At 37.5% G+C, this 13,178-nt stretch overlaps 1 protein-coding gene across 9 annotated transcripts in view; it reads right to left on the bottom strand.

Annotated features, from left to right (window-relative positions):
• The window catches only part of rhobtb1 (Rho related BTB domain containing 1), an 82,758-nt gene that overhangs the window by 57,615 nt on the left and 11,965 nt on the right, over nt 1–13,178 (bottom strand). For 3 of the 9 annotated variants that reach the window (XM_063071568.1, XM_063071569.1, XM_063071562.1), the window contains exons 2-3: nt 1,356–1,557; nt 388–491 (exon numbers count right to left, since the gene is read on the bottom strand). In XM_063071568.1, coding sequence (XP_062927638.1) covers nt 388–491; nt 1,356–1,547 — 296 coding nt within the window. In that variant the 5' untranslated portion in view covers nt 1,548–1,557. Of the gene's footprint in view, nt 1–387; nt 492–1,355; nt 1,558–2,062; nt 2,251–3,772; nt 3,932–13,102; nt 13,177–13,178 lie in introns of those variants that run through there. The other 6 variants (XM_063071564.1, XM_063071565.1, XM_063071563.1 and 3 more) reach the window with 6 other exon arrangements.

Below are 13,178 nucleotides of genomic sequence, written 5' to 3'. Positions count from 1 at the left end.
AATAATTTTGTCCTGGTCTTGAAAAGGCCTTTTAGCTTTGGTATCAATAAACTATTCTACACTAATCACAAACTTTTTATGTTCAATCTGCAGCATCTAACTTAAGCCAACTTAAATATTGTTTCCAAAAAAACAACTATAAATCTGATTTCAGATTATGTAACATTGTTTATATCTCACTACCAAGCTTACCAAACTTGAATTCAGTGTAGGAATGTTGGTATTAGTATATCATGCTTAATTGTACAACACCCATCTTACTCATGTAGCAAAATCACTCCTAAAATGCAACACAATCTTTTTGATAAACCAACTGTGATTGAAGAATTTATTTCACGTATACAAGTACATGTTTTGTTTGTGGCTTTCTTCCCATTTTGTTCTTACCTGCCATATGCAAAACGCCTGTCCTTATGGTGGTCACCAAACGTGTCCCACAGTCTAAGTGATATACTAACTTCATCTACAACATCACGGGAACGTTCAAGGACCTAAACGATCAACATTTAGTATAATTGGACATTTAATTTTTCACTCTATTATGAGATTTGTCATCAAACTTAAGTATATTACATTTATGTCACTGGGACTAGCTAAAAATCATCTTACATTTCCATATAGACATGAAACACACTACACAAGCAAATAACATACTAATAATGTTAAAATATATTTCTCAGTTTGTATAATTTTAACAAAACAGTGCAACTTATTAATAAGAATGAGCAATGTTTAAAATGAAAATCTCAAGGTAGCTGGAAAGTTTTGGTTAAATCTCTTAAGTATTTTCAAATAATACATAAGAATTAAATTATCAAATCATTTTGCTGGAAGTTGCACTTTAAACAAGTTTTAAAATATTCATTAATGAAAATACAAAATGCTAGATCCAGTAGTCAGAAACAGAGCAAAACATTTCATTGCCTCTTCTAAACTTTCACCTGATAATTTCCAATTTCCATCATCTGCAATTTTTAACCTTTGCCCATAAAATAAACTCTTTAAACTACGTAATTTAAAAAACCCTTTATTTCAGGATTTCCAAAGGGTTCCTAAGGAGTCTAAATTTCATGTGGTTTTCCTAATTTGAATCCAAAGTTGAATTTATTTCACACAAAATTATTTGTGTGCTATTACAGAATACATTAGTTTTCATTAAAATTGTGTTGAGAAGAGCATTACTTTTAGAAACAAGTAAAGATATTTCCATGCTATTCTGTCCACCCTATTGTTCATATATTTTGCAGGAAAAAAAAGTCTTGTGGATTCTCTGGATTTGTAAAACTAATTGAAAGTAAATATTTATCATAGAGTATTTTTTTTTATTAAGAATACTTTTGATAAAACATTCTTACCTCCTGACAAACACGATACTGATCAATAGCCCATACAGTGGGGACATGTGTTGATAGTAGTTGGTACTGGGTTAAGGTGGTATTACATGCTCTTGCACAGATAAGTCGTGTCTTTCCTACAGCATTGTCTCCAACAACGACACATTTGATGGTTTCAACATTTGGCCGTTCATAATCCATAGCGGCATCCATTTACAGTAAGCTGTGATTAGAAAAAAAATGTTAAGTTCTTTTGCAATTACAGTTGAACAAAAGCCGCTTCATTCAGTGACATGACCCAAACAGTTCAAAATGCAACCCAATTCAAAAATGAGTAAAATCTCACTCCATTTATACTGTGGTCTGTATTAATCCATGCAATTGCCCCAAAATTTTCAGTACATACAAGACAAATCTTGTCAGATTTAACTAATATTTCTTAAAACAAGATTGCCATGCATAAACAAAAGTAGATATTAAACTTGGTTGGATTAGGTGGTGCTCTGGAAGTAGAAACAACCAGAACGGTACTGACAGAAACCTGTTTAAAATCAGTCTATACATGTTATAATTTTGTTTGGAGAATGGAAACAACAATTCTGAAGAGAAAACCTTGCCAGGCTGGTCTAACACTCAAGAGCTTACACATAAAAAGCCCACAATGTAGTAATCAAAATATTCACTTTAACTGTGACATAATAGGCTATAAGGTTAATTCTGTACATTACCCATTTCTGATAAGCTGAAGAAAAACTATTGAACCTGGAATAGTGGGAGCTCCTCTGCCTCACATGATGCAACTTCCATGCAAACGTCCAAAGAACCTCAGCAATGCTTCATTACACTTCAGGGTCACTTATGGTATCCCCGAAGAACTTTCCAGGTATAGCTGAGATTACTATACAAGTACCTGGAGCTCAGAAAGTGATGCAACAAACTTCAATAAAACACTGAAGACCACAAATAACAGGCCAAAATGTTTATTTCCCTCTAAGTGAAATACAGGAATACTACTGTGCTGTGGGTACATTTGCCAAAAAACACCCAGCCCACTGATAACTTAGACGGGACCTTGCCACTGAGTTTTCCCACCCCTTGTAGCCAAGGCTATCCTGCAACTAGCAAGCAGTAACCAGTTCCAGATATCACATCAGTGGGATGATAACATTGATAACACTGTTGAAACCCAATGTTGTACATGCCCAGTTCCACTCTAGGTATGAAGGATTGAACGGCGCCCATTCAGAACAGATGCGAAGAAATTTTTTTAGCCAGAGGGTTGTGAATCTGTGGAATTTGATGCCACAGGCAAGACTGGAGGTCAAGTTATTGGGTGTATTTAAGGCAGAGATTGATGGGTATCTGAGTAGCCAGGGCATCAAAGGTTATGGTGAGAAGGCGGAGGAGTGAGACTAGATGGGAGAATGGATCAGCTCCTGATAAAATGGCAGAGCAGACTCGATGGGCCAAATGGTCAACTTCTGCTCCTTTGTCTTATGGTCTTATAATGATGCTCAGAAATTGAAGAGATCCAAGTCATAAAACAGAAGGGTGCAAAAGTGGCAGAGACAATATTTAAAAGCATTTATAAAGAAACTTCAGTAGGCCGAGATTCAGTTATAATGCGAGCAAATAGCATTAGTGTAGCTGGGCAAAAAGGTTGGCATGTACTGGTGCTAGCCAAAGAACCTGCTTCCATACTATACTAGTACAAGACTCAGAGGAACGGAGAGTTCAAAGACAAGGCTTTAAAAGGCTGGAGTAAGACATAGTCAGGAAACGACCATGTAGATTAAAATTAAAAATATTAAAGAGAGACTTGAATCTAAATCTAATGTAAATTAAGGATGGGGTTAATGGATGATTAAGCTAATAGATGACATGATACAGGAGGTAGGTTTGAATGAACTGGTTTGTGAAAGGAGTTGATCAGAGGAAATGCCAATCAAAAGGACCTTGAGGAAATAAAAAAATACTCATTCATCAGAATAAGCACTAGATGTAGGGGCTGAATTAAAATCAGACTAGGTGGCCTTTGTAATGAAATGGCACAAGATGAGAACTTAACTCAGGATGAAGACACCAATCCAACCTCTTCAAATATTATTAAGATGTGGATCAGTTAGAATAGTTCTATAAATGACCATGGTCATCTTGTCATTTACTTACAGAAACATGATAAAGATGATAGATACGAGTTACAAATTCTAACTCTGAATGAATGCCAAAATGAATACAGAAATAATTTTTTTATATTTATTGTTTCTTGCCAAAACTACTGCCTCACAAAATCTTAATCTTTCTCGTCATGATACTCCTGAGCAAAAGCAAATTTACATCAGTTTTCCAAAAACCCTTCAAAATTGCATTATTGTCTAGTATTGCCAGTACTTCTAAAGATGGTGGGAGATTTAGAAAATAGAAAAGAGTTACCATACTTGCTAGTGATTATTGTGAATCATGAGAAAAAAATGAAGGCATTTTCGATACAAATGTGAGCTGACAGCTGGAGCTTTCTGTCCTGTTACATCTCTTCAGCTGAGGGTAATGGCTTTGGGAAACCATGCCCATTTCATTTTTCAATAAACAAGCCTCTGCTGAAATAAAATATGGATGACAATTTAAAAATAACACAAAATACTAGGTACATTTAATCATTGTCTAATGAAAGCACTCAATCTATAATCAGGAAAATCAGCTTCATGATATCCCTGTAAAGAGAAATGCAACACAATCTGGCCCTAAAGTTACGAGGCCAACTCTTCTAAAGGATAAAATATGACCAAAGAGTGTCTGGATTACATTGGTAAGTACTCAATTAAGAAATCATTTAGTTTGCCCATTTTCACTCATCTGATTGGACCACCCCAGAAAGGTTGTTTACTCAGATTCAAATGGAAAATGTGATCAACACTCACGTCTTGATGTGTACAAATATCCACCAACAAAATAATACAAGCAACAGTTGTGCATGTGGTATAAATAAAATACATATCATGAAACAGTGGTTTATCAGGATAGAAACTGAAGTTCAGTCCGTAATTTATCTGTGGTATAATATGGTAATAATTTTTTTGCACAATTTATTTCTCAGAAACATTAGTTCATATCAAATAACAGATACTAATTGTATGTCTAGTTTTAAGGTTTTGTTTAGTAAGCTATTGCTAGTCTCATTGCTGGAAAAAAATCAAAATACTTCCTATTAAAGTGCAATTGCAATGTCCTTTGTGGTAAGTAAGAGAAATCTATCGCTAACATTATTTGGGCAAGCTGCAATCAACAGCTTATATCTACAAGATTTTGAAGGCAAGTAGAGAAATGTTTAAAGACCTTTACTGTTAATTATTACTCATAGGAATGAATTCTACCAGGCTGCATTAAAGGCATATAACTATGGTGAATAAAAAGGATTTGACCACAAAGTCTTCATAATCTGCAGGAACATAATTGAGATGATCAAGGATTGCCAGTGGTAAATTTGTGTAAGAAAGAATTTGGAACTGTTGATTGTCAGTGTTTAATAATGAAAACTACAGAAACAGGCAGCTGAATAATATCTTCAAGTATAAGGGAAGATTTTTATTAGCATAGCCATTCTTAACTTGAAATTAATCTAATTGGTACTCAAAATATGACTGTTGATCTAAACAATATTAAAAGTCAGACGTTCATAACCAATGTACTATTTGATATCAGCATGACTGGCGTCCTAACTATTATTAATAAAAATAGTTTTTGTTGTTGTTCTGCTCCACCCTTCTACCAGCCTTCACATGATTTGAAGTTTATATTACTTTGAGTTAAAATTTCTGCATCAGCAGAGGAAGTTTCTCTAAATTTCTACTTATTTTGAAAGATCAATCATATGTCCCTTTAAATTTTCTATAGTATATTGTTTAATGTAATTTGATCAACTCTTATAAAATTGCAGCAAATTTATGTTGTACTTCAAAGTACATCATAAGCTAAGAAAATGCAGAACCTCACCATCGACTGTTACAGACTTTTACAGATGTATCCTTACCCAATGAATCAGAACACAGCAACTGCTCCATCCAAAGTCATCATATCTTAAAGCAATGTACCCAGTATATGAACTAAATTTACCTAGGACTTATCATAGCTCTAAAGAAAATGATCTCCCCTTATGGCTGTTTTCCCATTAGCTGCTTTGATTATTTTTTGTACTTTGTATTTCAATGAGTCCCCCCCCCAAACACATTTCTAAATCTTCAACATGGCAATTCCAAAAAAATCTAATCTCCAAACTCCTAAACCTAGGACTCTGCATCCCCATGTATAACTGGATCCTTGACTTTCTGAGAAACAGAATGCTATCAGTAAGGATGGGCAGTAACACCTCCATGATTATCCTCATCAATGGTGCATCTTAATAATTTACAATAAACCCAGTACTCTCCTTGTGTGGCTAAATTCTGATCTAACTCCATGTGCAAGTTTGCAGATGACACCACCAGTGGGGTGAACCTCAAATGACAAGATGGGAGTACAAAAATATGATAGAAAGCCCAGTGGCCTGGTGTCAAGATAATATTTTCTCATTTTCTCTTCCCCCCCCCCCCACCTCTCTTACTCAGCAAAATGAAGCAGGCTGGACATGCTTGTCGATATTAATGGTGTGAATGTGGATATGGTTGAGAGGTTCAATTTCCTATGTACAAGCATAACTAACAATTTGTCCTGATGCAGCCATGTTGATGCTACAACCAAGAAGGCATACCGGCACCTCTACTTCCCCAATAATTGTTACAGAATTATTTATTTTTTTCCAGATGCAACACAGAAAGCATCTTTACCCAGATGAATCAGTACAGAACAGGGCAACTGCTCTGCCTAAGACTGCAAGTAATTATAAAGATTTTGAATGTAACCCAGTCAATCTCACAGACTAGCCTCCCCTCCATTGATTATCAACTTTCTGCTACCTCAGGAAACTGGATAATACAATCAACAGTCATTCTCATCCTGGTCATTCCCCCTTCGTCCCTCTCTCATCAGGCAAAAGATATAGAAGTTCGAAGCACGTTGTCACCAGACTCAAAGACAACTACTATATCACTGTTATCAGATTCCTGTTCTCCTAACCTACCTTATAATGGTCCGTGCAATTTATTGTTTACCTACTGTCTTCATTTTACTACCTCAATGTACTTATGTATGGCATGATCTGCCTCGATGGCACACAAGCAAAAGCATTTTCCATTGTACCTAGTACTCATGACAATAATAAACCAACACCAGTGGATCTCCTTTGACTGCCATATCTTTCCTCCAACTAATACTGATCTCCCTTTTGGTCCAAAATAGAATAACTTGTTATTTAGCTGCATGAAATCTTCCAGCTTTCTTCCCACTAAGTATCTCTAAGTTTACACTTCTACTTATTCTCACAATTACAAGGTAATTGTAAAATTTGAATATGTGGGTCACTAATAAATTCACAGAATCAAAGTTACGTGTAATCATTCAGCCAATTGTTCATGTTGACTGCAAGAGAAATCCAGCCAAATCACACTTGGTTCTTGGCCTTCAGCCTGTAAGGTTACAGCACATCATGTTCATAAAATACTTTTCAACAATTTTTATCCCCATATCTGCTCCATTACTCAGTAAGGTGGCAGCATGCTCGACACAGCAGCCTCTCTGGGTCCAAGCAAAGGTGCAATTGTTTGTCCTTTGTCTTTTTTGGTGTGGCACATCTACCCTACCAGTGAGTTGCTGGATAGTAATGGAGCTAGAATTGTTGCACACTGGACTGCCACCTGCTTTAGCCACCCAGGCGATGCTCAATCCAACACATGGTGGAAATAATCGGCTTTGTCATTTTTCTTGTAATTACAAGAAAGACCCTGTTGGACATTGGTAATGTAGAGAACTGCGAGTCCGATTCACTGATTCATTGGTGAGACCGACAGCAAGAGAGCTGTATTGCCTCGGCTATTGTGCAGACAAGGCATCTTGCCTTGAGGTCACCAATGAAGGAGACACTGGAGCTGGCTGTGTGCCACTGTATTCTGTACTGGGTTGGGGGCTGGCACCTCCCCTCAGGGCTGCCCTCTAATGTTTGGTCCTGGGAAGACAGGCATCAATTTGCAAGCCATGACACTCAGAGACTTGGGCTATATATAATTTTTTTTGAAACTGTATGTTTTTCTGCTATTATAATTACAAGTGCTGTACATGACTGTTGGTACTATGTTTTGCACCATAGCACCAGAGGAACACCTTCGTTTCACTGAATTCCTGTGTATGGTTGAATGACAATTAAATTTGAACTTTTAACTCTTTGCCCTGTCTTACATCACACATTCCTCAATTTGCTTAATACTTAAAATTCTAACAATCTTGAATATCAAGACCCCTCATCAGGACTGGAGAGAAAAAAAAAAGTCAGAGTCAGAAGGTGGGATCCAACATGCATCTTCCCCTTGGAACCACTTCCTTTCGAGTATGTCATAAGATTTTGTCCAAAGCCTTGTTATTTTGAATTTCCCAGGAACCTCTCCAAAAACATTAACTAGTTAGACATACAGTAATCTTCTATGTAGACAAAAATTGAGTACTGTGCACTGTACTGAACAACTTCTTTTGTTTCGTCCTTTGAATTTGTTTCATTGAACAGCTAATTATTTAGTTAAACCCTTTCCCCTATTTTCAACAATGGTACTATTTTTCCTATTATAATTCCTATTAATGGACATGACCATTTTGTTTACTGTCTGTTTTCTATACACTGACAAATCTTACATTCAAAATATTTTTGTATACAAAAGAATTGGAAAACAGGATCAGGCATGCAAGTGTTAGACAGGATCAGACAAGATCTTGTTGAAAGGTAGAACAGGTTTAACATCTTAAAGTCTACATCAATAGATATTGCTTTATTATTGGAGTTACATTATCAAAAAAAATCAATTAAGTTCATTAGACATAACCTTCCCTTTACAAATTCATGTTGGCACTCTCTCATCAGCTCAAATTTAGATGTTCACTTTATAGTTTCCAATAACTTAGTGTAACAAAAAACAACATACATTCATACATATTTTCAGTGCATCTAGAACAGTACTTACAGCTACTTAAATACCATTCAAATGCAGTCACTTGTAATGCAGATAGACATATCAGTCAACTTGCACATACAAACCTCTCAAAAAGAACAGAGTAATACTGCCCAAGTAATCGGTATTGATAATGAAGACAAATGTTAAGTATGATGTCAGAAGGACTTTTCTGTTTCTTTATTTGCAGCCAAAAATTTAACATACCATGCAAATAAAAGCATCTGAATTCAGTAATCTCTGAGAAGAGAAACCCAAAGTGTAATCACTAAGCCAAGACAAATGCTACCATTTAGATTCGAAAATATTTTCTATCAGTTGTGTCGAGCATGCTGTAAGTTAGAGTAATAAGTCAGAGCAATTCATAACCCCCTCCTTTTCCACTGTAACAAAGAACTGGCAAATTCCTATCCCTGTGAAGAAACAATTTCAATTCCTGATTTCCTACCAACCCACTCCCAAGCTGCTGGTTGGGCATGGATCAAGGGGGCAAACTTGTTTTGAAAGAATATAATACATTTTCATGATTACCACGTTTAATTTACACTATTATCATGTTTACTACTTTCTTCTACTCAAATTCCACAAGAATTCCAAAGCCCAAATCACGGTAGGCATCTCATCTATTTTTAAAATATCCAGTTTAAGTGTGGACAGAAATATTACTTATAGTTCCAAAAAAAAATGCAGCTGGCAATGATGGTGTTACTAGGAGTCAGCAGTTCGGAGGGCAAACAAACCCCACATTCTGGCATCCTGTCAGCAGTAATCTCTGCACTCTGCTGGTTCAACCATGGAGGACAATGGGGGGGGGGAGGGGTGAGTGTGCATTATGTTATTTTCCACATCTAGATACCTCCCCCCAAGTATCTGCTGGAAATTACTAGTAAAAGGGCAGGATTCGGTTTGGCTGCCATGCCTCTAATTGTGGATCACTAGCTTGGTAACTCACTAACCTGGTAACTCAGAAATTCAATAGGGTTTGTAGTTCTCACAAAAAAATTGTAAACCTAAGTAAAATATTAACTTCAATAGAACAAGAAAAAAAATGGAAAGCAAAAAGCAAATAAATTATATAAATTATTTCCAGCAGTTGTTCTGAAAGGAAACTCCATCATATAACTCTGTGTTCTTTTAGGTGTCACACAATTAAAAATTGATTTAACCTCAATTCCACCTCATCCCCTACCCAAAGGATGAAAAACAATTGACCATTTTTCAAACAACAGGAATTCTGCAGATGCTCCAAATTCAAGCAACACACATAAAAGTTGCTGGTGAACGCAGCAGGCCAGGCAGCATCTCTACGAAGAGGTGCAGTCGACGTTTCAGGCCGAGACCCTTCGTCAGGACTAACTGAAGGAAGAGTGAGTAAGGGATTTGAAAGTTGGAGGGGGAGGGGGAGATCCAAAATGATAGGAGAAGACAGGAAGGGGAGGGATGGAGCCAAGAGCTGGACAGGTGATAGGCAAAAGGGATACGAGAGGATCATGGGACAGGAGGTCCGGGAAGAAAGACAAGGGGGGGGGAACCAGAGGATGGGCAAGGGGTATATTCAGAGGGACAAAAGGAGAGTGAGAGAAAGAATGTGTGTATAAAAATAAGTAACAGATGGGGTTCGAGGGTGAGGTGGGGCATCAGCGGGAGTTAGAGAAGTCGATGTTCATGCCATCAGGTTGGAGGCTACCCAGACGGAATATAAGGTGTTGTTCCTCCAACCTGAGTGTGGCTTCATCTTTACAGTACAGGAGGCCGTGGATAGACATGTCAGAATGGGAATGGGATGTGGAATTAAAATGTGTGGCCACTGGGAGATCCTGCTTTCTCTGGCGGACAGAGCGTAGATGTTCAGCAAAGCGGTCTCCCAGTCTGCGTCGGGTCTCGCCAATATATAAAAGGGCACATCGGGAGCACCGGACGCAGTATATCACCCCAGTCGACTCACAGGTGAAGTGTTGCCTCACCTGGAAGGACTGTTTCAGGCCCTGAATGGTGGTAAGGGAGGAAGTGTAAGGGCATGTGTAGCACTTGTTCCGCTTACACGGATAAGTGCCAGGAGGGAGATCAGTGGGGAGGGATGGGGGGGACGAATGGACAAGGGAGTTGCGTAGGGAGCGATCCCTACGGAATGCAGAGAGAGGGGGTGAGGGAAAGATCTGCTTAGTGGTGGGATCCCGTTGGAGGTGGCGGAAGTTACGGAGAATAATATGTTGGACCCGGAGGCTGGTGGGGTGGTAGGTGAGGACCAGGGGAACCCTATTCCTAGTGGGGTGGCGGGAGGATGGAGTGAGAGCAGATGTACGTGAAATGGGGGAGATGCGTTTAAGAGCAGAGTTGATAGTGGAGGAAGGGAAGCCCCTTTCTTTAAAAAAGGAAGACATCTCCCTCGTCCTAGAATGAAAAGCCTCATCCTGAGAGCAGATGTGGCGGAGACGGAGGAATTGCGAGAAGGGGATGGTGTTTTTGCAAGACATTTTTTCAGACATTTTGTGTCTTGTCCATAAATTTGGACAGGCATTTCTAGTGGCAAATTGCCACTTCAGCGAACCCTAGCGAAGCTATCCTCTCTGGTGTAAGTCCTTAATGAAGTATTATAGAGGAACTTGACCATAAGGTTTTGTGACTGAGCATCATTGGTCATTCCAAGCAAAATATAGTTTTTTCAATGCATATTTAGGTTAAATCCCATATCACTCTGTATTTATCTGATTCTTCACACTGGGCACCAATGACAGCCCCTGCTCCCCCTTACCTATGGCTTAATCCTAATCTCTATCCTGTCTAGATGACATGCATTTTATACTTCAAATTAACTCATCTTATAACTACTAATGCTTTGGCTCAATTTGAACCCATCCCATCCATGTTTATTTTCCTAAATCCTAAACCTCTTCCATAGATCCCAGACTCCAGGCACAGGTAGATTCCTCTCCCAACCACCAATCCTGTTTCCAGCATTTTCCCCACCCTCCTCATGTCACAAGCCAAGTCTCATTTCCCCACCAAACAATAAAGTGCATGTCTTAGCCTCCTTTTTCTCAGTGCTGACTCAACTACTGACCACATAGAAGCCTGATCCTCCTTTCCCCATTAACCACAGCACAGAACCAATTCATCTTTCCCACTAGCCTCCACTCACAACATTGGTCCTAATTAGGCCTACACTGGTCTTGCCAACTTCACTCCAAAGCACTAAGTTGACTCCCAGGTGGTACATATTGCTACCAAAATATTACAACTGAAATTTGCAGCATACTGCAAAATCCTTTAGGTGCACTGCAATTTCAAAGACTACACGTTTTCTCCAAATCTATAAGGATAAGGCTTTAGTTAATATCATTACGAATACCAAGCATATAAAAATAATTCTGCAAGATCCCAGAATTCATGATTTGCAAGTTAATTGAAAGTAGGTTCATTTTGTGTTTTACTGGGAATTGTCACTTTGTATATTAATTCTCAGGATTCGGGTGACATACATTTCCTTCCTAATTTTCTGTTTCAAGGTTAAAGCAAAATTTTTTTTTTGTTCTGTGGATGAATTCATGCAGAAAGATTTGGTCAATTTTAAAACAGACAAGACTGGATTCACTTTGCAATTTTAACCACTTCAAAGCAAAAATTAGTCATGGTATCTCATGAAAAGTTATACAAGTTGAGTACCCTATCCAAAATGTTTGGGACCAGAAGTGTTTCGGACTTTGGAATATATAATGAGATAGTTTGGGATTGCCATCATTTTGGACTCTAAACTTATGTGCCACTAGTAGCAGTCTTTGTCTTACACTTGTTCATCACACATATGTACTAATGTAGCCGTTCAGCCCATTAGATTTTCAACAGCAACAATCTCAGCAAATTCAATGAATTTCTCTGCTACTTTATGATTAGCCTATGTTTTATCACCACCAATCTTTAAAAAAGTTAATGCAGTGCCTTATCTTAAATTTCTGCAACCAACTGCTGAATATTCATTACCTTCAATTTTCAGTTCGTCGTGATAGATCTTTACTTCTTTCATGATCAACATGCCATTAAGCAGCATATGTTCACTCCAATACTGATAAATCCACTCTCTCAATACACGATTCAGATCTTCATGTTTCGCTTGTTGCTGCGTTTTTATTGTTCATTAACTTCTGTTCATTACATATGTGAGGTCATATCTCAGAACTGTTTGTGGAGCACAGAGACCTGCCCGGCGACTTGTAGAATTTTCCATTTTAAACATCATGCCAGTGCTCAAAAAATTTTTGAATTTCGGAGGCTTTCGGATTTTGGAATTTCAGATAAGGGGTATTTCAACCTGTACTAACCTTCGTTAAAATATTAAAAAGCTATCTTTGAAAGTAACATGCTTACTAGTTCTATAAATGTTCCTCTTTATATAATAGGACATTAGTGTAAATAATGCTGTCATCCTAACAAAACATTTTATCATCTTTCCCACTCTAAAGTGTCTAACACAATGTTATTATTTCAATATATTTAATAGATAATATTTAATGTAGATAATATAATTTCCCAGAATACTGCCACATCAATCTTATATTATGCATTATGTGAAATTGAACATTAGGATTAATAGTGCACAATATAGCCATTTGGAAGGCTGAGACAAGAACTTGAACAATTTAAATATGTTTGATCATATAAAATTGACCTCTATGCAAATATACTTACAAAGCAGCTTCTGGAATATTTAATCTGATGAAAGGTATCTCCATCTGGTTTATACAGCGCAATATCAGCATAACCT

The sequence above is a fragment of the Mobula hypostoma genome, chromosome 19 (genome assembly GCF_963921235.1).
Source record: "Mobula hypostoma chromosome 19, sMobHyp1.1, whole genome shotgun sequence".
NCBI classification, from domain to species: domain Eukaryota; kingdom Metazoa; phylum Chordata; class Chondrichthyes; order Myliobatiformes; family Myliobatidae; genus Mobula; species Mobula hypostoma.
The sequence above is the reverse complement of the archived record's forward strand: the minus strand, read 5'-3'. Positions and strand labels throughout refer to the sequence as shown.